This window comes from Wickerhamomyces ciferrii, contig 00034, assembly GCF_000313485.1.
Source record: "Wickerhamomyces ciferrii WGS project CAIF00000000 data, strain NRRL Y-1031 F-60-10, contig 00034, whole genome shotgun sequence".
Classification (NCBI taxonomy): Eukaryota; Fungi; Ascomycota; class Saccharomycetes; order Phaffomycetales; family Wickerhamomycetaceae; genus Hansenula; species Hansenula ciferrii.
This window is the reverse complement of record NW_011887706.1, coordinates 20,455-45,882: the sequence shown is the minus strand read 5'-3', so window position 1 is coordinate 45,882 and position 25,428 is coordinate 20,455. Positions and strand designations below refer to the sequence as shown.

At 31.0% G+C, this 25,428-nt stretch overlaps 8 protein-coding genes across 8 annotated transcripts; 3 read left to right on the top strand and 5 right to left on the bottom strand.

Moving 5' to 3' along the window:
• Window positions 1-1,959: 1,959 nt before the first annotated feature.
• On the top strand, window positions 1,960-4,356 carry SIP4 (Sip4p; the record flags this gene model as incomplete). Its single annotated transcript, XM_011277776.1, has 1 exon — window positions 1,960-4,356. One exon carries the CDS (start codon window positions 1,960-1,962, stop codon window positions 4,354-4,356), a length of 2,397 nt encoding a protein of 798 aa, XP_011276078.1.
• A 1,117-nt stretch (window positions 4,357-5,473) lies between these two features.
• BN7_1589 (3-oxoacyl-[acyl-carrier-protein] reductase) lies at window positions 5,474-6,271 on the top strand (the record flags this gene model as incomplete). Its single annotated transcript, XM_011277775.1, has 1 exon — window positions 5,474-6,271. The coding sequence occupies one exon, from the start codon at window positions 5,474-5,476 to the stop codon at window positions 6,269-6,271; it is 798 nt and encodes a 265-aa protein (XP_011276077.1).
• Window positions 6,272-6,944: 673 nt separating this feature from the next.
• Window positions 6,945-9,467, top strand: BGL1 (beta-glucosidase H; the record flags this gene model as incomplete). The annotated part of the gene is made up of 1 exon (XM_011277774.1): window positions 6,945-9,467. One exon carries the CDS (start codon window positions 6,945-6,947, stop codon window positions 9,465-9,467), a length of 2,523 nt encoding a protein of 840 aa, XP_011276076.1.
• A 374-nt stretch (window positions 9,468-9,841) lies between these two features.
• Window positions 9,842-10,513, bottom strand: ACM1 (Acm1p; the record flags this gene model as incomplete). The annotated part of the gene is made up of 1 exon (XM_011277773.1): window positions 9,842-10,513. The coding sequence occupies one exon, from the start codon at window positions 10,511-10,513 to the stop codon at window positions 9,842-9,844; it is 672 nt and encodes a 223-aa protein (XP_011276075.1).
• Window positions 10,514-10,907: 394 nt separating this feature from the next.
• Window positions 10,908-12,902, bottom strand: BN7_1586 (Muscle M-line assembly protein unc-89; the record flags this gene model as incomplete). The annotated part of the gene is made up of 1 exon (XM_011277772.1): window positions 10,908-12,902. One exon carries the CDS (start codon window positions 12,900-12,902, stop codon window positions 10,908-10,910), a length of 1,995 nt encoding a protein of 664 aa, XP_011276074.1.
• A 1,426-nt stretch (window positions 12,903-14,328) lies between these two features.
• Window positions 14,329-15,597, bottom strand: BN7_1585 (SUN domain-containing protein; the record flags this gene model as incomplete). Its single annotated transcript, XM_011277771.1, has 1 exon — window positions 14,329-15,597. One exon carries the CDS (start codon window positions 15,595-15,597, stop codon window positions 14,329-14,331), a length of 1,269 nt encoding a protein of 422 aa, XP_011276073.1.
• Window positions 15,598-19,343: 3,746 nt separating this feature from the next.
• On the bottom strand, window positions 19,344-20,228 carry AYR1 (acylglycerone-phosphate reductase; the record flags this gene model as incomplete). Its single annotated transcript, XM_011277770.1, has 1 exon — window positions 19,344-20,228. The coding sequence occupies one exon, from the start codon at window positions 20,226-20,228 to the stop codon at window positions 19,344-19,346; it is 885 nt and encodes a 294-aa protein (XP_011276072.1).
• A 1,185-nt stretch (window positions 20,229-21,413) lies between these two features.
• Window positions 21,414-24,410, bottom strand: KGD1 (alpha-ketoglutarate dehydrogenase KGD1; the record flags this gene model as incomplete). The annotated part of the gene is made up of 1 exon (XM_011277769.1): window positions 21,414-24,410. The coding sequence occupies one exon, from the start codon at window positions 24,408-24,410 to the stop codon at window positions 21,414-21,416; it is 2,997 nt and encodes a 998-aa protein (XP_011276071.1).
• Window positions 24,411-25,428: the final 1,018 nt, after the last annotated feature.

The following is a 25,428-nucleotide window of genomic DNA, read 5'->3' as shown; positions in this document are numbered from 1 at the left end:
TAAACGTTAAAGAATTGTAACAAGATTCTGCTCAAAACGTTTTATACAGGCAGGTCTTTAATTGCCAAGTTCTAGACTATCTGTATATGTTTTCAACTTTTGTCTAACTTGAGGATTCTTCCCTGTATGTAATGCGAATTTACCGATCGGTTATTTCAATTATAGACTCCCTTTACTAGTAGTGTATAGATATACTCGTGTACTAGCTTAGAGATCAAGTTTCAAATATTTAGTACCTAAACACGGTACGAGAAATTTATGTGATTTCAGATTTTAAAATATAAGATCAACGTAAATTTTTATGTGAGCAAGCTATACAGGTGCAGGGTTCTTGATGATGATATATTTAACACATCATCAACATTTGATCAATCAATTGATTCAAATTTCACAGAGTAGATTGTTTTGTGTATGTAGAATATATCAATCACTTGTTGTTAAAGGAGTCTCTTTCAACTGAATTCAAGGGTTGATAGTTTTGAGTATATTCATTTTGAGGAATATATCGGATTCTTTAAGAATTTATTTACAAAGCGGCCGGCAGCGGCACCTGAAAATTAAAGTTTGACTGCCCCAGATTTTCTGTGGAACATAAGCGATTTAAATTTTCATGACATACAAAAAAACAAAATTTTAAAGTACGCATGTGACCAACTAGATATAATTAAAATAAGCCTACGTAATAGAAGTAATATATAAATAAACTTTTGATCTACAATACTAGTGATTTACGTACTTAACCAGCTTTAAATAATTCCCTTAGCTTCCATAACGCTACTTAAAACGCTCTTGTACACTTGTTCCTGATTATATCATATGCGATCATCGATATATATAGTTCTGAAAGCAGCCAACCAGCTGGATGTTATATAGTTAATATATCATTATGTTATACCATAACTATTATAGGCGATAAGTTCTAACCCTTAAATTTGAAAATCAAGTACTTGAGTAATGGATCCATTAGTATATTTAGCAAATGTATGATTACTTAGAATAAATAACTTGAAAAGGAATCTTTAACAGAGCCTCGGGATAAACAGATTATGGAAAGTAACGGGAGTGCATATAAATGAATAGAAGGTATGTATAAGAAGATATTAAAATAAGATTTAATAAACGTACGAAGTTTAAAAGATAACAGCTGACTGTATATACTTAAGCGTATTGTGATTATATCTAAATTGTATGGGGGTCTCTGTAATATAAACGATATATAATTAATCAATGATCAAAGCTAAAAAATAAAGTATAATACGTAACATCTGATACCTGACCAATTCTTGATAATAAATCTAGTATCATATAACTAAATAAGTGTAATGTCGTATCATGCATAAAACAAAAGTATTTTACGGGGGTGACTCTGAGTCAAAGTGGAAGAGGTACCTTTAGATTTGCCCCTATGTAAGATATACTTGCATTAATTAATTGTTAGCAATTGGACTTAGGAACATAGGGAGCATAGGAAGTTGGAATTTGAAACAATTTATAGCCCTGGAGTCTGAAGTCTGGGAAGATTATGAAAAAGATAGCCATGAATAAGGAACAAAGATTAAGAGAACAACTATCTAATAATCAATTGCTAAGCTATATCACCATATTATCAATTCCCAATTCCCAAGTATATTCCTCTCTTTTTGATTCTTTTCAATATCATTTTTATAAACTTTCCCGGCGAAACGGAATTGTCATTGCAATTATTCGCAACGGGACACGACTGTCACCGGGTCGTGGCCCTTTCCCAATTCGTGGAGTGCTTTTCAAAAACATCAACAAGAAATTCAAAATTCAAAATTCAACCATTAAGAAATTGAGCATTGTAATCGGTAAGCGGATTGAAATATAAATACATCAATGTATCCCCTTATAATCCCATGGGAAATGACTTTTAGTTACTATTTGATTGACTTTGAGGAAGAATCATCACAGCGGTAACAACATACAACACAAAACATAATGGTTAAGGACAAATCATCATCTCCATCTACTACAGATACTACAAAATTGATCAAAACTGCTGGTAACGGTGGATTAACAAGAACTTCACAAGCTTGTGATCGTTGTCGGATAAAAAAAATCAAATGTGATGGGAAAATCCCAAGTTGTACCAATTGTCTTTCAATTGGTTATAATTGTCAAACTTCAGATAAATTAACAAGAAGAGCATTCCCAAGAGGTTATACTGAAAATTTAGAAAAAAATTTAATATCTTTACAAAATGAAAATTCAAAATTAATCACTGAATTAGAAACTTTTAAATCAAAAATTGCTGGTCAAGATGTTGGTAATGTTTCCAATTCTGAACATGAATCTTCAAGTACCCCTTCAATAATCATTCCAGATAATACTGTTTCAATCCATATCAAGGAAGAACCAATTTCAGATCCCCATCACCATAGCTGTGGTTCAGAACCAACAATAAAAGGATTATCTGATAATTTCTTCATGTTTGATAATTTTGTTGAAAATGAAAATTATGTTGGTTTAAACAGTTTAAATTTAATTTTTAATAATATTTTGAAAAATTTTAAATTACAACCAATTGAAGAATTAAAATTTCCAAAAGTTGATTTCCATAATTTATCAGATTTTATAATTGCAAAATTTTTAATTAAATTCCCATCAAAAACAAATTTAGATTTATTAATTTCAAATCATTTTGAAAATTTAAATTTAATTCCAATTCTTGATGAAGATTTATTTTTTAAAAATTATAAAGAAATTTTCAATTCAATTGATAATAAAACTGAAAATTTAATTCCATTAATTGAAAATTCTACTGATGATGATGAAATTTTAGTTTTCGTTACAAAATTAATCATTATGATTCAATTAAATTGTTCAATTTTCAGTTTACATGAAATTCATAAATTAGTTACAAGTTTAAATATTTCATTTAAACCTTCAATTACAAAATTTCAAACTACTTTATTATCCCTTTATTTATTTCATAATAAAAATTGTTATAAAGATACAGTTATAAATTTAAATAATATTCTTCATTCAATGGTTTTAAGTTTAGGATTACATTTAAATTATAATAATTTAAAACAATCAAATCTTAAAATTCAATTAACAAAGGAGGAAAAATTTAAATTACATTCTGTTAGATTAAAATTATATTGGAGTTTTTATATATTATCAAATATTGCATCAATTTCTCATGGTTTACCTCAAGTTGGATTTTTTGAAAAATTTCATATACCTCATTTAAATACAATTTTAAATTCAAATCAAAATTTAAAAAATTGTATCCTTTTGATTGATATTTTACAAAATTTAGAAAATATTAATTTACAATCAATTAATCAAGATTTTAATCAATTTAATAAATTAGATGAATTTTTAGTTAATTGGAGAGATGAATTAAAATTACAAAATTTATTTCATAAAATCCCTCTAAGTATTATAACATCAATGGATAATTCAAATGAACGTCCAACTAAAAGATTAAAAAAATCTAAAATTTTATCTTCACATGAAGAAAATACTAAAATTCAATTAAATTTATTTTATATTTATTTTAGAATGTTGATTCATTTACAACAAACTTCAGAAAATATCTCATTAAATCAATCTGATGTTATTTTATCAAATTTATCAAAAGAATTTTTAGCTTATATTATATTATTAGATTCAAGAAAAGAATTAAATAATTTAAATAATTTTGAATTTCATTTAATTCCAATTAATTTTCTCAAGATGATTTTAATTTCAATGTTAAATTTAGTTAAAGTTTCCAAATCAACAAATCATCAAGATCAATTATTTACAGATTCATCAAATAGTAATATTTTAATTAAAGTTTTAAAAATTGTTAAAAATCGTTATCCAGAAAATTTTGTTCTGTTTAAACAAATTGTTGATCTTGTTAAATTAGAATTTCAATTAAATGATCCAGATTTAGAAGATTCAACAGATTTTAATAATAAATTTAAAAATTTATCATCATCTCCACAACGTCATCCATCAATTTATCAACATTCAGAATTATCACAACAAATTGATCAACATTCATTATTATTTGATTTAGATCAAATTACAAATAGAAATTTATCAGTTGCATCTGCAGAATCAACAATTTCAAATTCATCAATTGATACAATGTCAATTAATGGTACTACTAATCAAAATTATAATACAGATCAAACAGATTCTTCATCATCTATAAATGATGAACAATTACCAGATATTACATCAAATTTAGATTTAATTTTTGATTGGAATACAACTCCAAATCCAAATCCAATTAAACCAAGTTCAAATTTTCATTCAAGTTTAAATCATCCATTAGATAATTATGGTGTTAATTCATATGATTTAAATTTACTTGTTCATAAAAATGAATTATGAAAAGAACTTGAAAGTTTTGTTACTGCTTAAATGATTCATTCCATTTATTATTATTATTATTACAACTCAATTTAAATATTCCAATTCATTTTAACCAACTTGTTTTCCATCTTTTTCCAAACTTATTTATGTCTTTATTTATTGATTTATTGTTTTGCTTTTCATTCATATTTCCTTGATTTATTATTATTAAAAAAAACTTATAGTTTTAAATATAGAGAACTTTAGTTTGATATTGAAGTGATTATTATTTTATCTATTGTTTTAAGGTGTTATTTATATTATTGTTATTATTAAATTATTATAACTTATACTTATTTAAGTATTTATTCATCATGTGTATATATAAAAATTACATTTGAATTCATGTTAAATATTCATTTATTAAAATTGTACTATGTAGAGATTTATGATTAATGAATAATTTTAAATAACATGGTCAATGTGATGTGACTTTAACACCCCTATGATGGAATTGACTTTAGAGAGCTAGTAGAGATCATACGTTTTTAATATTTTAAATAATTTAAACCATAATATATTATAATAATTTGAAAGTGCCTAGCTATTTTATGTATCTTTATTATAATTTGAGTAATTTTTTAAAAATCAGTTTTAATGCAGATCATCATAAATAAAATATGGGGTACATAAATTTAAATAGCTGGTATAATTGTTTCTTAAATCCATTCGATAAGAATGTAATTAATGGTCAGTGGTCACCAATTCAATTACAATTTATTGATTAAAAAATAGCCAATATCCAATATATCATGAGTAACTTGTTTAATACAATCGGTTTCCGTATCTTAATCAAAAGTTTGTTAAACCAGGATTATTACCTTTATGGTTAAAGTTTAACCCGGATATTTAGGGGTTAAGAATACTGAGTACTAACTATTAATTTACAAGGTAGATATCAATTTAAGAAATCGTGGGGGAAAATAAATTAAATGATCGAAAATGATAATTAAGTATATACCTCAAAGGTTCAATTGTTCTATACGCCTTAGAGAAAATGATGGGATTTAAGTGAATTATAAATGGACTGATATATACCCTTTTTTAAAGTCTTAAGGACAATATGTTAACTCTATATTACACATAATTAATCATAATGACAAGTGATAATAATACAAAAGCTGTATTAGTTACAGGTGCTGCTCAAGGTATTGGTAAATCAATTGCAATTCAATTAGCAAAAGATGGATATCAAGTTGCAGTTAGTGATTTATCATTTCAAAAAGATAAAGGATTAGAAACAGTTAAAGAAATTGAATCTACTACAAATTCAAAAGCTATATTTATTGAATGTGATGTTTCCAAGAAAGATCAAATATTTGAAGCTGTTAATAAAACATATGAAGAATTTGGTAGTTTCAATACAATTGTTAATAATGCAGGTATTGCTACAATTGCACCAATCTTGGAAACAACAGAAGAACAAATTAATAAAATATTACAAATTAATATTAATAGTGTTGTTTTTGGAATTCAAGCAGCATCTAAAAAATTTGAAGAATTGGGGAATCAATCAGGTAAAATTATAAATGCAGCTTCAATTGCAGGTATTGAAGCGTTTGAAATATTGGGAATTTATTCTGCAACAAAATTTGCAGTTAGAGGTTTAACTCAAGCTGCTGCAAAAGAATTAGCATCAAGGAAAATCACAGTTAATTCATATTGTCCAGGTATTGTATTAACACCAATGTGGGATGAAATTGATGCTAAAATGGGTGAATATTCAGGTAGAGCAAAAGGTGAAACAAAAAAGAAATATATTGAAGGTATTGCACTTGGTAGAGGTTCTGAACCTCAAGATGTTGCTAATTTAGTTAGTTTTTTAGCTAGTGATAAAGCTGATTATATCACTGGACAATCTATGGTTGTTGATGGTGGTATTTGCTTTACTTGAAAGTCATAAGAACTTATATCAATTAAATATATGATACATTATACCCGTATATTTTTATTTAACCGGAGTCTTTAACTGTAGATGACTTTTGATTGTTTAGCTAGTTGTATAATACTCAAAGTTGTTGTCAATTAGGCTTTTACCCCATAATTGGTATAAGTTAAACATTTCCAAGGATGATTAATGACCCATTCAGAAAAGTATCGTTTATTCAACCGATATTTTATGAGGATATCTACTACAGAGGCTTACACCTTGAACTAAACTCCATTGTATTATAAGTCGACTAAACGTTACACCTTCAATCTTGTATATTCACCGACAAACAGCTAACACAAGCTATACACCAATTGAACCAATTGAATTAAATGGCTTTCCCCCAGATGACCAATTCCTAGTGTTGATCTAGGCTATTCATACTCTTTTCATCGAAATCCCCATATTCTGTTAGTGCCATTTCCCTTTATTAGGAGACCAAGGAAGCACCAGATCTGCGTGTGATTCCTTATTTAAGACAGCGGCGCGCCATGTTTTCCACAATTCTCGGACGGTTCTTTGGAAATGAATTTGTGGAGCTGAATGGGATTTAGTGTATATAAGGGTGATTTTCCACTATTGTTTTACTCAATTCTCTTCAATCAATTCAATTATACAAAGAATATATACACACACAATGGGTAAAGGTGCTGCTTTTGACGTTGATAAAGTCCTTGATCAATTAACCACTACTGAAAAGATTGGTCTTACCGCTGGGATTGATTTCTGGCATACTTATCCAGTTGAAAGACTAGGTGTTCCAAGTATAAGAACAAGTGATGGTCCTAATGGTGTTAGAGGTACTAAATTCTTCAATGGTGTTCCAAGTGCTGTTTTCCCAAATGGTACTGGGTTAGCTTCAACTTTTGATAAAGATTTATTTAGAGAAGCTGGTCAATTAATGGCTGAAGAAGCTAAACATAAAGGTGCTCATGTCATTTTAGGTCCAACTACAAATATGCAAAGAGGTCCAAATGGTGGTCGTGGGTTTGAATCATTCTCTGAAGATCCTTATTTAGCTGGTATTGCCTCAGCGGGTGTTGTTGGTGGTATTCAAGATGGTCATATCGCTGCTACAATTAAACATTATGTTGGTAATGACTTGGAACATGAACGTAATAGTTCAGATTCTATCATCACTCAAAGAGCTTTAAGAGAAATTTATTTGGAACCTTTCAGATTAGCTGTTAAATATTCTCAACCAAAAGCTTTTATGACTGGTTATAACAAAATTAATGGTGAACATGTTTCTCAATCAAAATTCTTAATTGATGATGTTTTACGTAAAGAATGGGGTTGGGAAGGTTTAGTTATGTCTGATTGGTATGGTACTTATACTTCTAAGGATTCATTAAATAATGGTTTAGATCTTGAAATGCCAGGTCCTGCAAGATTAAGAACTAGTGACGCTGTTGGTCAACAAATTACATCTAAAGAAGTTCATATTAATGCCTTAAATGATAGAGTTAGAAATGTTTTGGAATTGGTTAAATATGCTTTAGATGGTGAAGCTGCTGAATTTACTGGTGAAGATACTAAAAATAATACTGAAAAAACTGCTGAATTATTAAGAAAAATCGCAGCTGATGCAATTGTTCTTTTAAAAAATGAAGATGATATTTTACCATTGAAAAAGGAAGAAAAAATTGCAGTTTTTGGTCCAAATGCTAAATATGGTGCATATGCTGGTGGTGGTTCTGCTTCATTAAGACCATATTATATTGTTACTCCTTATGAAGGTGTTACCAAAAAACTTGGTTATGAACCTCCTTTCACCGTTGGTGCTTATGCACATGATAATTTACCAGGTTTAGCTCAACAAACCATTAATCCAGATACTGGTAAACCAGGTCTTAAAATGTCATTTTATCATCAACCAAGAGGTACTGAAGGTAGAGAAAAATTTGATGAATTAGAAATTGAAACTTCTTATCATATTTTATTTGATTATAAAAATGAAAAGATTAGAAATAATTTATTTTATGCTGATTTTGAAGGTGAATTTACTGCTGATGATACTGCTGAATATGAATTTGGTGTTACAGTTTTAGGTACTGCTCAAATCTTTATTGATGATAAATTAATTGTTGATAATAAAGATAAACAAATTCAAGGTAGAGCTTTCTTTAATACTGGTACTGTGGAAGTTACTGGTAAAGTTCAATTAGAAAAGGGTAAAAAATATAATGTTCGTGTTGAATTTGGTTCAGGTTCTACTCGTACTTATGAACAAAAATCAGGTGTTGATTTTGTTGGTAATGGTGCTATTCAATTTGGTGTTGCTAAAGTTATTGATGCACAAGAAGAAATTAAAAAAGCTGCATCAATTGCTAAAGCTGCAGATAAAGCTGTTATTTTCATTGGTTTAAACGGTGAATGGGAATCAGAAGGTTATGATCGTCCAGATTTAGCCTTACCAGGTCATACTAATGATTTAGTTGAAGCTATTATTGCAGCAAATCCAAATACTATTGTTGTTAATCAATCAGGTACACCAGTTGAATTCCCATGGTTACAAAAAGTTAAAGGTTTAATTCATGCTTGGTTTGGTGGTAATGAATTAGGTAATGGTATTGCTGATGTTTTATTTGGTGATGTTAATCCAAGTGGTAAATTATCATTATCATTCCCATTAAAATTTGAAGATAATCCAGCATTTTTAAATTTCCATACTGAAAGAGGTAGAGTTTTATATGGTGAAGATATTTTTGTTGGTTATAGATTTTATGAAAAATTACAAAGAAAAGTTGCATTCCCATTTGGTTATGGTTTATCTTATACATCTTTTGAATTTTCTAATTTGAAATCTTCTGTTGATGAATCAAATGATAAATTGAAATTTTCAGTTGATGTTAAAAACACTGGTAAATTAAAAGGTAAAGAAGTTGTTCAATTTTATATTAAAAAAGTTGAAAGTGATGTTATTAGACCAATTAAAGAATTGAAAGGTTTTGAAAAAATTGAACTTGAAGCTGGTAAACAATCAACTGTTTCCACTGAAATTTCATTAAAAGATTCCATTTCATTCTTTGATGAATATCAAAATAAATGGTCTGCACAAGCTGGTGAATATGAAGTTCATGTTGGATCTAGTAGTGATGATATTGAATTGATTGAAAAATTCAATGTTGAAAAATCTCATTTCTGGACTGGTATCTAGATGTACAGAAAAAAAAAGTTGAGTTTAGTTTAATGTTTTATAGCTAATTTTATTAATGAAGTTGTATTTTTGAATTGTCTTAAGCTACAGTAGTATCATATATAAACATATTTATTGTATTAGTATAGTAAAACTTTTTATAAAGATGACAAATTAAATAAATTAAAAACAAATATTAAAATTAAAAACACATAAAAACCAATAAAAACACAATGATTCATAACAACGTAATGGAAATAAACTTGAATATTAACAAGCAATGAAGAATAAAACAATAGATTCATTAATAAATAAAATTCATAATGAAACAAAAAACATAGAAGGGAGTATAAATGGTATTAATGATCACAAAATTCAAAAACACTTATTTTTTATTAATCTTTATGAATACCAAAGACTAATTTTTTAACAGGTCTTGAAACATCAACATCACTTAATGAATTAGATCTTTTAATACCTAAATCATTTTTAAAATCATCAGTAAAACTTATATATTTAATTCTATCATTTTTTGGTGGTGTTATAAAAGATGGGATTTGTTTCATATTTGAATTTGACCATTTTGTATCTAGTTGATAAGAATTTTGAATCCTTGGAGTTCTTGTATATTCAATAAAGCCTGGATATTCTTGAATATTTAAGTCTTGAAGTGGTGATCTTTTATTACATTGTTTTTTTAAAGGTGATTCAATTTCTAAATTTGAAATTGGTAATGAACGTTTTGGTTCTAAATTTTCTTTTGAATTTAAATAATCATTTTCATCATTTATTTTAATTGTTGATAAATATAATTCAGTTGAATAATCTTTTGGATCTTCAAAAATTTTAAAATTTGGTTGTGATTTAATTAATAATGATGATGATGATAAAGGTTTTTTTGTAGGTGAGTTTGAACTTCTTGATCTTGAAGGTGAATTTGAATTTGAATATCTTAAATTATTTGATTTAGAAGGTGATAATTTTAAATTCTTATCTGTTTTTTCTGATAAAGCAAGTCTACTACTTGGTCTTGATTTTTGTGGTGAAGGAGTTCTTGAGCTGATCATATTTGTTTAAATTATAATATTATATGAATGGAATGGGTATTAATAGATTCAAGAAACAGGGAACTTTAAACAATTTATAACAAATACCAAAGTACCAGTAAAACTCAACATTCATATAATAATTTCTAAAGGAGCTAAATTCTAATTAAACCCTTTCAAGTGCGTTTCACGTGACACAAATTCCATTTTTGTGAGTACTTTGCCTTGGTTATATTCGTGTTTTTATGCGTTTTTGCTATTCTGTTACGCGAAACCGCGTTGTTTACATTTTAGGACTCACGCGAACACCAAAATAAAATTATATAATACTTACAGGAATCTCTACAATTTTCCAATTTTAGTAAGGAACAATTGGGAATTTATGCGTATCATTTGCAAATTTTGTAGATTAAAATTACCGTTTTGGCGGATTATTTGGTGTAGAAATCAAAAAATTAACATCACTTTTCCCCTTATCACCTGTACTACTTGTACTTCCTCTCTTCATTGAAATTGGTGAGCCTTGAACACTTGAAGATTCTCTATATTGTATTGGGTTTTGTTGTTGTAAAGGATTAATTGTACTTGGTGCACTATATGGTTGACCAGTGGATGATGGTTGTAATGTGACTTGATGAGTTGATGGTTCCATTCTTTGTGGTGTTCCTTGAATTGATGATGGTTGAGGTGGTTTTGGTGGGAATACAAATTGTGGTGGTGGAACTGGTTGATAATACTGAACTTGTGGTGGGAAAGTATACTGCTGAGATGCAGATTGAGGAATAGGCTGGCCTTGACTTTGGGGTATTTGATAGACTTGTTGATGTTGCGGTTGTTGTCCAGGTGGGGTGGGATGTTGTTGAGGTTGTAGTTGATGATGTGTAACTTGCTGTGGATAACTAGTTTGTTGATTTGGTGGTGGTGGTGGTGCAGGGAATTGATAATAAACAGGTCTTCTCTCACGAGGTGGATAATAAGGTGAACCTAAGGCTCTTGATCCCCATTGAGGTGGTGCCTGCTGTTGAGTTTGGGATTGTCCTTGATTAAGACCAAATCCTTGTTGTTGATGTTGCTGTTGAGTGGATTGTGTTTCAAACATAGTTCTTAGTTGTGATACATTTGCTTCAGATTGATTTCTTCTATGTGAAGAAACATTTGCATTTCTATTTGGAGTTTGAGGTTTAGCTGTATGTAATGTTGAACCTTCATCAGTCGATAATTTTCTCTTTTTATCAGTTTCTTGTTGTGTTGTATTTGAAGATCCTCCTTCGCCTGGTTTTTGCCAATGATGAAACTGAAATTGTGTTTGTTGAGGTATATTAACTTTAAAAACAGAAGTGGTGGCATTTTTTGAACTCGGTTGAGTTGATGAAGATGAAGGTTGATTTTGTGGTGCCTGGGATTGATTAGCTTGTGTAGAAGGTTGTGAAATACCTGATTGAGAATTTGAACGAGAATGCTTTGATTGTGAAGTCTGAAATTGAAATTGATGAGGTTTGACATTTTCCGTATGAGATGGTACTTCTTCAAGTTCTATTTTCTTCTGAGTTAACTTGTTGATCAATTCTTTAGTTTGTTCACTTGAAACGAAAACATTTGGTATTTGATTTGGTGGTATACCAGTTGCAACAGATAACTTTATAAGATCAATCGAACTTTGAATTGATGTTAATTTCAAATGTTGTTTCTTAGTCTTTTCCTTTTCAGTTTTCAATGCTATAGTTGATAATAATAACTCTTCTGAATATGGCCATTGATCTAATGAAATACCTAATACCTCTTCAATGTAGGAATCACTAATGGATTGTGATTTTTTAGGTGATAATGATTCTTTGGGATTATCAGTCTCTTGCTCTGGGGTCTTCTTGCGTACATTTTCTTCTGATGTTTCCAGATGTGATATATCTTCTTTCTTCCTTATATCTGTACTAGTACCTGGGATTGGAGATTTTGATTTTGATTTTGATTCAGATCGTTCTCTTCCACTTTGTACATTTTCATCTTCTTCAATTATCCTACTTGGGTTATTTTGAGATTCAAATTGATTCCTTATCTTTTCAAAATTACTTCTTTGTGATTTGGGTTGTACTTGAGATTGAGGTACTACGTCTAATGATTTATGCTTTTTATGAGATTTCCAAAATTTGGACAAATTCTTTAAAGTTGAACCAGTTTTTTTGGGACTTCCTTGTCCAGTATCTGAAGCACCTTGACTTAAATTATCAGTATCCCTTGATTCTTTAGATCGTACCGAGAATATGGATGAAGCTGATGATGATGGTGGTTGAGAATGAGTTTCTAGTTGAGGTTGAGATTCAAGATTTTTATCACCTTCCGGTTGGGATTCAACAGATCTTTCTCTGGGACTCGACCGAAGTCTTGAAGAAGGCTTGTCTTTCTGTTGGCTCATTCAAATCACTATTGGTATGTATTGATGACTTTTTGAGTGATTCCTTCTCTATGATGTATGGAATGTATAACTTTGTTATTCTTTCTTTAGATTATTATACCTTTGAATTGCCAGTATGAATAAACTGAAAAAAAAATAGGGATGTTGGGATGTTAAGATGTTGGTACTCAGTTAGGGGTTCTCTTTACTCTATTTGTTTTGTTGTAACTTGTGATGAAGTTACCGTTGTCTTGTTCAAACAAACAAAAGCTCTTCACAAGCAATAAAAATTTAACAAAACACCGGTTATCAAAATTTGTGACACAACCAGAAACGAAATTATGCAACAATCACAATCCACGTAACTTCTGTTAACTGAAATTTGAGCGATAGCAAAAGCTGGAAAGCCGTTATGTAGTTGAACTTTAACTTTCGAAACTCAAACAACCTTGATTCGAATTTTTGGCTCTGGGGGTGGGTCCCTTTTCGTTTGTTTAGCAGATCCGAATGGAAAACACAAGTAAATGAGAGATCTCAAATGGAATGTAAGCTAGTTTCTGGAAAGAATGATGATATGGAAAGAAAGCCAGTAATATGGGAATGCAAACAATGTGACTTTTGAAATGATTTTCTGGTAATAACTTCAAATCTGGTGCTCTTTTCCTAGACAGAGCACTTAACACACTTTATGAGCAAGGATTATAGAGAATTGTAATTTGTGGGATGCGAAGGAAGCGAGGGCAATTTGATGGCTGAGATCAGAGCGTGTGAGTGATGGTGATGCTTTTTCAAGGGGAGGATGGGAGTTGCTGTGATCTGTTTGCTCTTGATTCTCTGTTTGTTGATTGTTTGCAATTTACGTGTTCAGTTTGTTGATGTTTTTTGTTTTCCACAGCTATTTAAAATTTAATCTAGTATTATTTTTTTAAAATTTCATTTTTTGTGAAGGCCCTAATTTTAGAAATCTGCTTAAAACTGGAATCGAAAAATCTGAAACTCAATACTATACGCGAATGTGAAATTATAAGCAAATTAAAGCTAAGAAAGGCTGAATATGTAAAGAGGCTTAAACTAAAGATGCTGATTTTAGATCTGTTAAATGTACAAAGGTCTAGACAGTAATAATACATTCAAAAAGTTATATAACAATACAGTCCCTAAGAATAAAAGTAATATATCCATTAACACACTAATTGCTAAATGGTCCACCAACAATAAAATAAAAATAACATATAAAAGGGAAATAAAATGAAACAAAAAATGTTTAAATTTAATACAAATAAAAAAACTTTGTGTGTTCCATAGTATAAAAAAATGTTCAAACTGAAAAAGTAAAAAATCTAAGGAGTAAAAAAGGGAGATTTGGTGGTATCTCATAGAAAAAAAAAAACAAGCTAATTATTTTAAATCAAGCTTATAATTTTATAACAAACTTTGATTCAACATCTTAGTTGTATAAAACGAAAACGGCTTTACCTTTAGTAACACCAGCGGTACAACCATCTTGACCATTCAAGTATTTACCATTTTCATATTTACAGTCACCAGAAACAACTGAATCGTCGTCAGCAGCAACAATTTTAACGTTAAAGTTCAATGCGTTATTGTTGTTTGGGTTTGGAATTAATGATAAGTATGAAATACCATTAACCGCACCAGCACCAAAGTTTAATGGAGCCCAGTTACCAATACCGGAACCTTCTGAACCCCAAACACAACCTTTTTCATATGAAACACCAGCATCATTAACATAATATTGAGCTGAAGTACCTTTACCACCCCATTGGTAATAAGTTGATTGATCAACAACAGTTAATGGTAAAGTTTTACCACCTTGAACATAAGTTGGAATAACCATGTTTTCTGTACCTGGGTAATCAGTTCTACAGATGGCAACATCTTTACTCAATTCATTTTTAACGTAAGCAGCATCAACACCCCATTCACATAAGTATTTTTGATCAGTGTTTGATCTTCTTAATTTACCATTCTTACAGACTAAACCACCAACTGAGACACCGTTACCTGGTTGAGATGATGGCCATTGGGTCTTGGACATACCTGGTTGACAAGCGTAAGAACAGTAAGCACCTTCTTTACATGAACCACCAGTTGAAGTATCACTTGGATGATAAATACCAGAGAAACCACCAAAATCTAAGTTATCTAAAGCAATAACACCTTGACCAACTAATGAGTCGAAATCGGTACAGTCAATAGTATCATCTTGGAATTCTTTGGTTGGATTTGAGAAAGATGATAAATCACCATAAATACCACCTGAAGAACCACCGCCAGTTGAAGTAGATGATGAAGTTGATGAGGTTGAAGTTGATGATGATTCTTCTTTTGATGATGAAGACGCAGCTTGGGTTGATGAAGTTTCAGCAGAAGATGAAGTTGAAGTTGAAGTTGATGATGATGATGCTGATGATGATTTTTGAACTTGTCTGTTGACAGCTTCAGCGGATGAACTTGGTTCTAAAGTGGTTTGAGTTGATGATGGAGTAATGGTTTCACCTTGAGCATTAACAACAACAGTTGAGTAAACATATTCAACGGCAACAGCTCTTTTATGTTGATGATGATGATGATGAGCAGTGGTAGCACAATCAGCATCACGTTTAACTAAGTTATCAGCATGAGCATGAGGAGCAGCAGAAACTGAACCCATAACAGCAGCAAAAGCTGCGACAGTAGCAGTTGAGAATTTCATTATTTTTCAAAGTAAAGCTAATTTTATGTTAATATTAAATGTAATTAAGAATTGAACGACAAAAGAATTGATTTATGATATGAGACAAATGAACAATAATACAAGAGATTTATTTGAGTATTAATGAATGACTTGAAGTTTGGAAATTGGATTGATATTAATGCAATGAATAAATTGAAATGAATGTATAACCCAAACTATGTGAATTGTAATTGTAATTGTAATTGTAATTGAACTGAAAGAATGGAAAGTATGGTTATAAAAAAATCATAGACACGAGATCTTAACAAGTTTAAATCAAAAAACGATAGTTCAGAAAAAAAAACACACAAAGGCCAAGTCAAAAACCGCATCATTGATCAAACTATTCATCAAATCTTTCCTTCAAATGTTTGTTTATGCAAAAAACGCGAACCTAAAAGTTGTTAAAAGCGCGTCAAAATCAAAATTTCGCCACGCACCACACCACGTAGTAGGAGTCGACCGGGTATCTTTCCGCGAATTTCAGGTCTGGCAATTACCGTATTGGGATCATTCCAACTTCACTCAAAGGAGTCACAACAAACAATAAATAAACAACGAAATTCAAATCAACTGGGCAATGCATGGCTTGATATCAAATTTTAATCACCATATAGAGTGTATGAAGGGTATTTATTCATTGGGTATAAGTTGAAAGATGAATGATGAATGCCTGTTCAAATATTGGTGACTTTTGTAGTTTATAGATCTCTTATTATTATAGTTTTTTTAAGATCCCGAGATCTAAACTATAGCGGCTTTTCCCAAACTTTCAATATCAATATTTCAAAATATCAAGTCTATATCATAAATCATTCTTTGAAACTATTCTTATGATTAGCATGCTTTCAAATATACTTACTTTTCAAATACTAAGATTAACTTGATATTCTTTTTTCAGAGAGATCTTTGTTTGTTTTGTTTTGGTCAATTGAATAAATCTATAATTTCTAAAGGAGTGACTAATAAGTTGTTTGAAAATAACCTATTTGGACAAGTGAAATGTATAGAAACAATGAGTGTGTAGTACCTGTTGAGTTTGCTTTGTAAAGGAGCGTAAAAAGTTGGAATAGATACTATAAGTGTAGTGAGCTTTTAAAAAGAAGTCGTTTCAAGAATGTAAACAAAATTGCGAAATCTGCTTTTTTTATAAAAAAGTTCGTGAAGTTTCTGATTGTTGTATCGGATTATGTCAGCACTAAACTTTAATCCCCAAAGCGGTGCTGTGCGTGTTATTACCAGGTTTTTTCTGAAATTAAAAGTTGTCCAGGCAGCAACCAGCATTTTCAGACAGTTGTGCGACAGTTGTTGAAGAAACTAGATTGAGTTGTTCATGATGAGCTAGAACTTTGAAGAGGTAGCACCTTACAAGTTATGGGGGACTAAATAACAACGTATAGATAAGTTCATCGAGGGTTTTGTTGGTGATAAATGTGGATCATAAACTTTGCATGTCTTTGAGTTTCTTCTAAGATGTTTTCATATATATATACGATATTCTGATTTCATGATCAGCTTTGAATTTGAAATCAAAATGAGAAAGTATACTCGGCCTAGAACTTGGAAGTTGGAAGACCTCAGAATTAGCTTGGAAATATTGATATTGATACGGAACTTTTTCCATTTCGAGTCTGCATCGATAATTTATATTATAAGCTACTATATAGATCAACGGTTTCTAAAGTATCAGCGGATGAAATCTTGTACATCGACATGAATATATTATTTTGCTTAAAGATCTATATGGTACACATATGCTACAAATCATTTATAGTACACTGGCTCTAATTGATAATATAATATTACCTAGTTCGAAAGTTGGCTGGTCACGGCCCATATATATAGCTCACCTGGTACTCGATTTATATCAAATTATATGATACAAGCACTTCTGTATATATAACATGACTTTTTTTTAAACGTATAGTTATAGTATGTCCAAGCCTGTGTTAGTTGACCCCTATCTATCGCTATCAAGTCATCAGGATCACCCACACTTCCAAGTTCCTATACATCTCCAATTATTTTTGATCAATAGGTGATCCATATTGATTTGACATGGGTGCTGTAGTTCATTAAACCAAAACTAGACAACTAAGAGGACTACTCATATGTACGTTTTTCACAGCTGTATATAGTTTCCAGAGCACATGAAGTACCATAAACCATGAACCTTTCAGTACTTCTGCCTTGTGCCCCATCTGACTTATTAACCTGTAGACTTAGCAATGGAAACTTAGAAGTACTTCAAATTAAGATCGAAGTCGAACGTACTCGTGTCTAGTAAGTTGTAACTTGTAATGCTCAAGTCTAGAGCTTTTTGAAACTACTTTAAAACAAAGTGCTAAGCTATTTATTATATATCTTGATTAAGCCGCCATGGTGTTATATCAATATAAATCAAGCAGTACATGATTACAGTTCTTAACAAGGGTCTACTTACATTTTGAATGGATCAATACATCAATATTTTTTCTTTCTTTATCTTAACAACGTCCGCAAGTTTTCAAAGGTGCATACTCTAGTGGACTATGAAACTTCCTTCTTCCTTCCAAGTTACTTAATTCCACCAGTAATCTTAATGTACGTATGTAGGCATATCATCATCATGATCTTAATCGCTGATGTACTATAGAAATTAATCTAATTGGGTTTTGGAAGTTCTAGATCGCTTAGAGTCAAAAATCGACTCAATAGACGTTAGGTTATAAAAATTTTAGGCACCCAATGTACCTCGAACAGTCAACTTTATGCATGAACTAAAAACCGTTCCGATTTTATAACAGTACGCTGCAAATATTAATGTGAGAAACTGTGTGATCAAATTTTTGAAATGTAATCCTCCTCTTGAACGACCAATCACGATAAATTACTAGATCTTTTACGCATTTTTTAGAGGTGTAGTATTAAATTTTTATATTCCTCCGTACACCGTATGTATGCCATACATTTCAAAGATCATACATATTAACTCAAATAGGTAAATTAAGGTGTTACATAGAAGTTTGAGGTACGTGATTAAAATGATTTTTGATTGAAATTTGAAGTACAGGGGTAGTAGGTAGTAGGTCCCCGTACACACGACTCAAAGCACACAGGTTAAGAGTTAAAACTATTAGTCGACTGTGGTAGTATACCATGTACCTGCTTGTCATAATTGGACACAAATTCAGATGTGTTACAAAGCATGTACTAAGTATGTGGTTTTGAGGATTAGTACCCACAAAGAAAACTTTAAGTTGTTTCACATAAGTATCATGAAAATCAGGCCTCAACCCATCCTTTGGAATTTGGAAACATTTGGGACCCATGGATGGATTATGTATCATTGTAGTATTCCTGTTAATTCCTCAAGATTTATAGGCTTTGCTTTTTGATCTGTCCGTCCCTTGCGCTTTTGATCTATGATATAATTGATCTATATCGATGATCGCACTTAATAAATAATCGAAAGGTACATAACATAAAAAGGTACAAGGAACGTTTCATATCAACAGATTCTGGTAAGCGAAAACGTCACAATTTATGACGTTTAATTATATAGTATTAATATTTACAAATCACCAATTACAAATTGAAAAACTCATATACATTCATAAATAAAACATAGCACAAATTACGTATTTTATATAGAAAACTTAATAAATAGCTGGGGTAACTGAAGCAAAAAGAGAGAGCTAAAATAGATTTAAAATAGAATTTCAAAGCCTCCATGAAGAAAATATTCAATCCAAGTGTAAGTCAACTCCATCACTATACTTTCTTCTCAATGCTTTGAACAATGCATTCAACTTGAATTTATGTTGAAAAATCAATTCAACAGCCCAACCTGGGAACCATCTAATCAACCAAGAAACTAAGAAAACTTTTGATCCTCTATAAACATCAATAGTATCTCTTCCAGATATAATATCGTTAATAACCTGGCTGGAATATTTTTCAGCACTCATTGGTTGATTTCTTTTAGCCATTTCTTGTCTTTCACTAAATGTATGTTGACCTTCTGGAATATTATACAATGAAGTTTGTGGTAATGCTCTTTTATCAGCAATATCAGTTAAAACACCTCCTGTAATAACATTGATAACTCTAACATCAAAAGGTTTTAATTCCAAATGTAAGGCTCTAGCATATTGATGAATAGCAGCTTTTGTAGCACTATAAACTGAACCAAATGGAAATGGTGCAATACCTGCTAAAGAACCTGTAAATAAAATTGTACCATGAGCTTTAATAATCAATGAAATTAATTCTCTAGTTAATCTTATTCCACCAAAGACATTAACTTGAAAAACCTGTTCAACTTGAGCGTCTGTAACGTCAATACCCGGGAATGTGCAACTTTGACCAGCATTGTTATATAAAATATCTAATTTCCCATCTTTTAATTCTTCAATTAAGAATTTTTTTACATCTAATACACTATCAATTGATGAAACATCTAATTTAATTGGAATAACACCATATTTTTTCAAAGGTTCCATTGGTTCAAGACGACGAGCACCTGCGTATACTTTATAACCTTTTTGAGATAATTGTTTGGAGACCTGAAAACCAATACCTGATGAAGCACCAGTGATTAAAGCTGTTGGTTGACGTGTTTCTGACATTATAATAAGCTGCTCTGGGTCAAGTACTATTTGAATGTTGTGAATATGTGATATATGTTGTTGATGTTGATGTTTATAAGATTTAGTTTGACATGAAAACGTTGAAACTTGAGATCGATCGCCGGCTTCTGTTTTTGCGCAATTGCTAAGTTTTTGCTTAAAGGAAATAGCTCTGCCTAAACTTTAGAAGGTGCCTTCCCCCCATATTAGCCGGAGCAGCCGGCTAGCAGGCGCTGGGCTAAGAATCAAGATGACTGATTATGTAACTTGTCATCTTGAAATAATACATAACCTAAATGTCCGAAGATTTATACAACGAAACAATCCCCAAAAAGTCGAGCTGAGTTGACATTTTGTTGGTAAAATGGTATAATCTTTTAATGGTCCTTGACTATGGAGGATAAGTCTGCTCAAAAATTATATTATCGCTATAACTACTGAGATATTTACTATTTATTGAAAAATTCTGCCATTATCTCGCGTGCTCTGTGCACTTGTTCGTTAAATTTGTATATACTAGTGGATGTAAGTATTTCGTGAATAATTGGATTATTTTATCAAGTACCTTTCCACTTGTAGTCTTTGGGATATATATCTACTAACTAAAGTTTGTTCTAAAATTATTTTCTAATGGATGATGTTACTGCATTATAGCCATTGTGATTTTCAATATTCAGCTATAGCTTCTGACATACGCGTACAAGTGCACACATGCCCCGTCCGTCTACTTTGATCACTGCTGTTGTGCTAATTATTAATTGGACTAGTGATAGCTGATATTAAATGAATTGATCAATATTAATATTTAAATAATCTATAATATAGCACATGAGCTATAAAAGTTGACAACGTATAGTTAATATTCTTTAGAAAAATTAACGTACCTACATTCTTCAGTAATAAATATTGATTCAAATCAATTGTGTAATGTTTAAGTTATACAGTGTTGATATATTATATAATGGAATATGACATGTATGAAATCTTTTCAGATATATATAAATAAGTTGTTTTAAAAAAATAATTAAATATATAAAAGGCAGTCTGTTTAATGATGAATGACTTGCGTTTGCTTAAAAAAAAAATCAAAAACTAACTCAGAAAAAACAACAGTTATAACAGAAATGTTAAAATTCAATATACAGAAATTTATCAAAAAATATATAAGATTGATAAATTTTAAATTTAAGCACCGAAAACATCTTCCAAAAATGCAGCTTCTTCAGCAAGATGCATACTTTTAGTACCAGCTGCAACTGAAGCAGATGGATCTCTACCAGCATAACGGAATTTCTTATCACTATGTTCAGTTTCTTGTAAGACAGTTTCTAATCTTGGTTGAGCATAAGACCAACCACCCATATTTAATGGTTCTTCTTGACACCAAACTAAATCTTCAACATTCTTATAAGAATTCAAAGCATCACGTAATTGAGCAAATGGGAATGGATGTAATTGTTCAACTCTAATGAATGCAGTTGTATTATCACCTAAGGTTTCACGTTTCTTGGTTAATGCAGTGAAAACTTGACCACTTAAAACAACAACACGTTTAATATCATCTTTGTTGATGTTGTTTTCTTCAATGATCCATTGGAAATGAGATTCACCAGTGAAATCACTTAATGGAGATCTAGCTAATGGATGACGTAACAATTGTTTGGAGACGAGAAGAACTAATGGTTTTCTGAATTGACGATGCATTTGTCTTCTATAAAGATGGAATAAATTAGCTGGTGTAGTTGGATAAGCAACTTGGAAATTACAATCTTGATGTTGACGTTGTAATTTATCTTCTGATGGGAAAAATCTTGGATCTTCATTTGTTAATTGTAAATATCTTTCTAATCTACCAGATGAATGTTCTGGACCTTGACCATCATAACCATGAGGTAAAGTTAAGACTAAACCTGATCTTTGTTTCCATTTTGATTCACCAGCTGCAATAAATTGATCAATAATAACTTGAGCGGTATTTGCAAAATCACCAAATTGAGCTTCCCATTGAACAAAAGCATCTGGAGAAGTTAAAGAGTAACCATATTCGAAACCCATAACACCATATTCTGATAATGAGGAGTTTGAAATGATAAAATCAGCTTGATTTTCACTAATGTGTTTTAATGGTGTATAAGTTTGTTCTGATTTTTGATCATGTAAAACTGAATGACGTTGTGAGAAAGTACCTCTTTCAACATCTTGACCTGAAACTCTAACGTGGTAACCTTCATCAACTAAAGAACCATAAGCTAAAGCTTCACCTGTAGCCCAGTCAATACCTTCACCTGAATCAACAGCCTTTTGACGTTGACCTAAAATTCTCTTCAAGTTTCTATGAACTTCAAAAGCTTCTGGCCAGCTTGAAATAGTTTTACCAATATGTTTCAAAGTTTCTTCTTTAACAGCTGTTGGTAAATGTGGTAAAATTTCATTAGCTAATTCTTTTGGTGATTTGAAACCTTCCCATGGAGTAGTTAACCATTCTCTTGAAGTTGGTTTATATTCTTTTGATTTTGTGAATGATTCTTCCAAAATATTCCAAACCCATTGTTTATGTTCTGCAATATCATCTTTAGTAAATGAACCTTCATCAATTAATTTTTTGGTATATAAATCAATGACTGATTTCTTTTCAGAAATTTTTTGATACATTAATGGTTGAGTGAATGAAGGTTGATCAGTTTCATTATGACCGTATTTTCTATAACCGACAACATCGATGATAACATCAGTGTGGAAAGTAGCTCTCCATTCGGCAGCTAAAGTGAAGATGAATGTAATACCTTCAACATCATCAGCGTTAACATGGAAAATTGGTGCATTAATAGCTTTAGCAATATCTGATGGGTATGGAGTAGATCTTGCAAATCTTGGATCAGTGGTGAAACCAATTTGGTTATTAACAATAACATGGATTGTACCACCAGTAGCATAAGCTGGTAAAGCTGTGAAACCCATAGTTTCATAAACAACACCTTGAGCGGCAAAAGCAGCATCACCATGGAATAAGACACCAATGGCTTTATCAAAGTTACCAACATCATTCTTATAATGTTGAATAGCTCTAGTTCTACCTAAAACAACTGGATCTTCAGCTTCTAAATGGGAAGGATTGGCAACTAATGATAAATTAACATGTTTACCTGAAGTTGTTGGTCTTTGAAAGTTCATACCTAAATGGTATTTAACATCACCTGAACCTTCATCAACTTCAACTGAACCAGTAAATTCTGAAAAGATGGATTCGTTTGGTTTTCTAACAACATTTGATAACATATTTAATCTACCACGATGAGGCATACCAATAACGACATCTTCAACACCTAATTCAACTGCACGATCAATTAAAGATTTAACACCTGGAATAACAGATTCAGCACCTTCTAAACCAAATCTTTTATCATTTGGGAATTTTGTAGAAAGGAAACTTTCGAATGAAGTTGCCCAAATTAAACGATCTAAAATTTGTCTTTTTTGATCAACGGTATATTTATATGGAGTTGGGATTTCTAATCTTTCTCTTAACCAGTCACATTTTTCTCTTGATGGAATATGAATGTATTCAAACCCAATTGAACTACAATATAATTGTTCACAAGTATCAACAACTTCTTTTAAAGTTAATGATGATTTACCATCTTTGGCAAATCTTGGTAAAATACCTGGACCTAAAGTGATTTGTCTGTTTAAATCAGCTTCAGTGAAACCATAATGTTCTAGGGTCAATTCTTTTGGAGTTGGATGTGATTTATCATCAGCAAATGAAATTCCTAAAGGATCAATATGAGCTTTTTGATGACCTCTAACTTGATAAGCTCTAACTAATAATTGAACTTTCAAATGTAGTAAAACATCATCATTAACACCTGAGGATGCACCATTTGCAGATGGAATAACTGAAGCAACACCACCAGCTGGGGTTGGAACTAAAGTTGGAGGAGCAGTGAAAGCTTGAGAAGCTGGTGCATTACCATTCAAATTTTTAAAATAAGCATTCCATGAAACATGAACAGATGAAGGATCTTTTTTCCAAGCATCATACATTTCATCAATATAAGTAGCATTTTGGGTTTGTAAGAAACTATCGTTTGAAGTTGCAAAAGAGCGTAAACTCTTAGATCTTAATGATTTAGCTAAACCTGAAGAACGTGGTAACCCACGATAACGTAAAGCTTTCAACATATTGGGTTTGTGATGAAGAATTGTACTCTCAGTATTCAATTGATTGTATGAATAGTAATCTGAAGTTCAACAATAACTTTTTATTCAATCTTTTCTATATTTTGTCAGCTCTGACTATTGGATCTTGATCTTTAAAACAGGTCAATACAAGCGAGTTGGAGGGCAAAATTGACAGGATCTTCTGATAAGAAAAGCGGGTGTGAATAACAAGCAGCGATGAGATAATTGGCTCTGTGACTATATGAACATCCAAACGAGTGGGTATTCTGTTGTCAAATTGAAAATGTTGAGATTGTGTGTAGTTTATAAAATTGTTTGAATTAAGCGCCAACAAGTTTGTTTTGAATGATTTTGAAGAGTTTTAAAGCTTTTTTAAATTTGCACTGGACGAATATTTTGCGGTAGTCCCGAGTCTTACCCTGGAGGGTCTGGAAATTGACAGATAGATGCCTCGTACTTAAACAATCATCAAGATATTGGATCAATAAGGGTGGTAGAATGAAATCTGGGTGTTTGTTCACTGTTTATTTGAATGCCAATGAATAATAGGTTACTTGGTTCCTAACACTTCCAGCTTACAGCTGTCCATCCGTTTATTTCCTTTTCTAAACCCATCAGATTAATCTAAACTCATCGTATTCGCTTATGGCTACGGATTCCTAGCTAGACCCATAATCTCCAAAACCTGGAGTCAAAAAATATTATAAACTTGATACATAATTCTAGTATTCTAGTTATCTCATCATTAAACTTTGAGCAATTTGCCACTCAAGTTTCTTCTTTTTTGCTAATTGTTCTTCAAATATCTTTGAGTTTTATATCGGCTAAAGTGGCAAATCGTCAATACTAGTTCTGCAATTGGTGTTTCTACAAGTTTATAAGATGTTCCTGTGTAAAATGATTCTATGGTAGTATCTCCTTCTGTCCAACAACCCAATCACAGCGTAGACAAATTTTATTACTGAGAATTAGCTGGGGTTCTCTTCGGATCCTTTAGGCTGGAGTAGATCCTAGACTC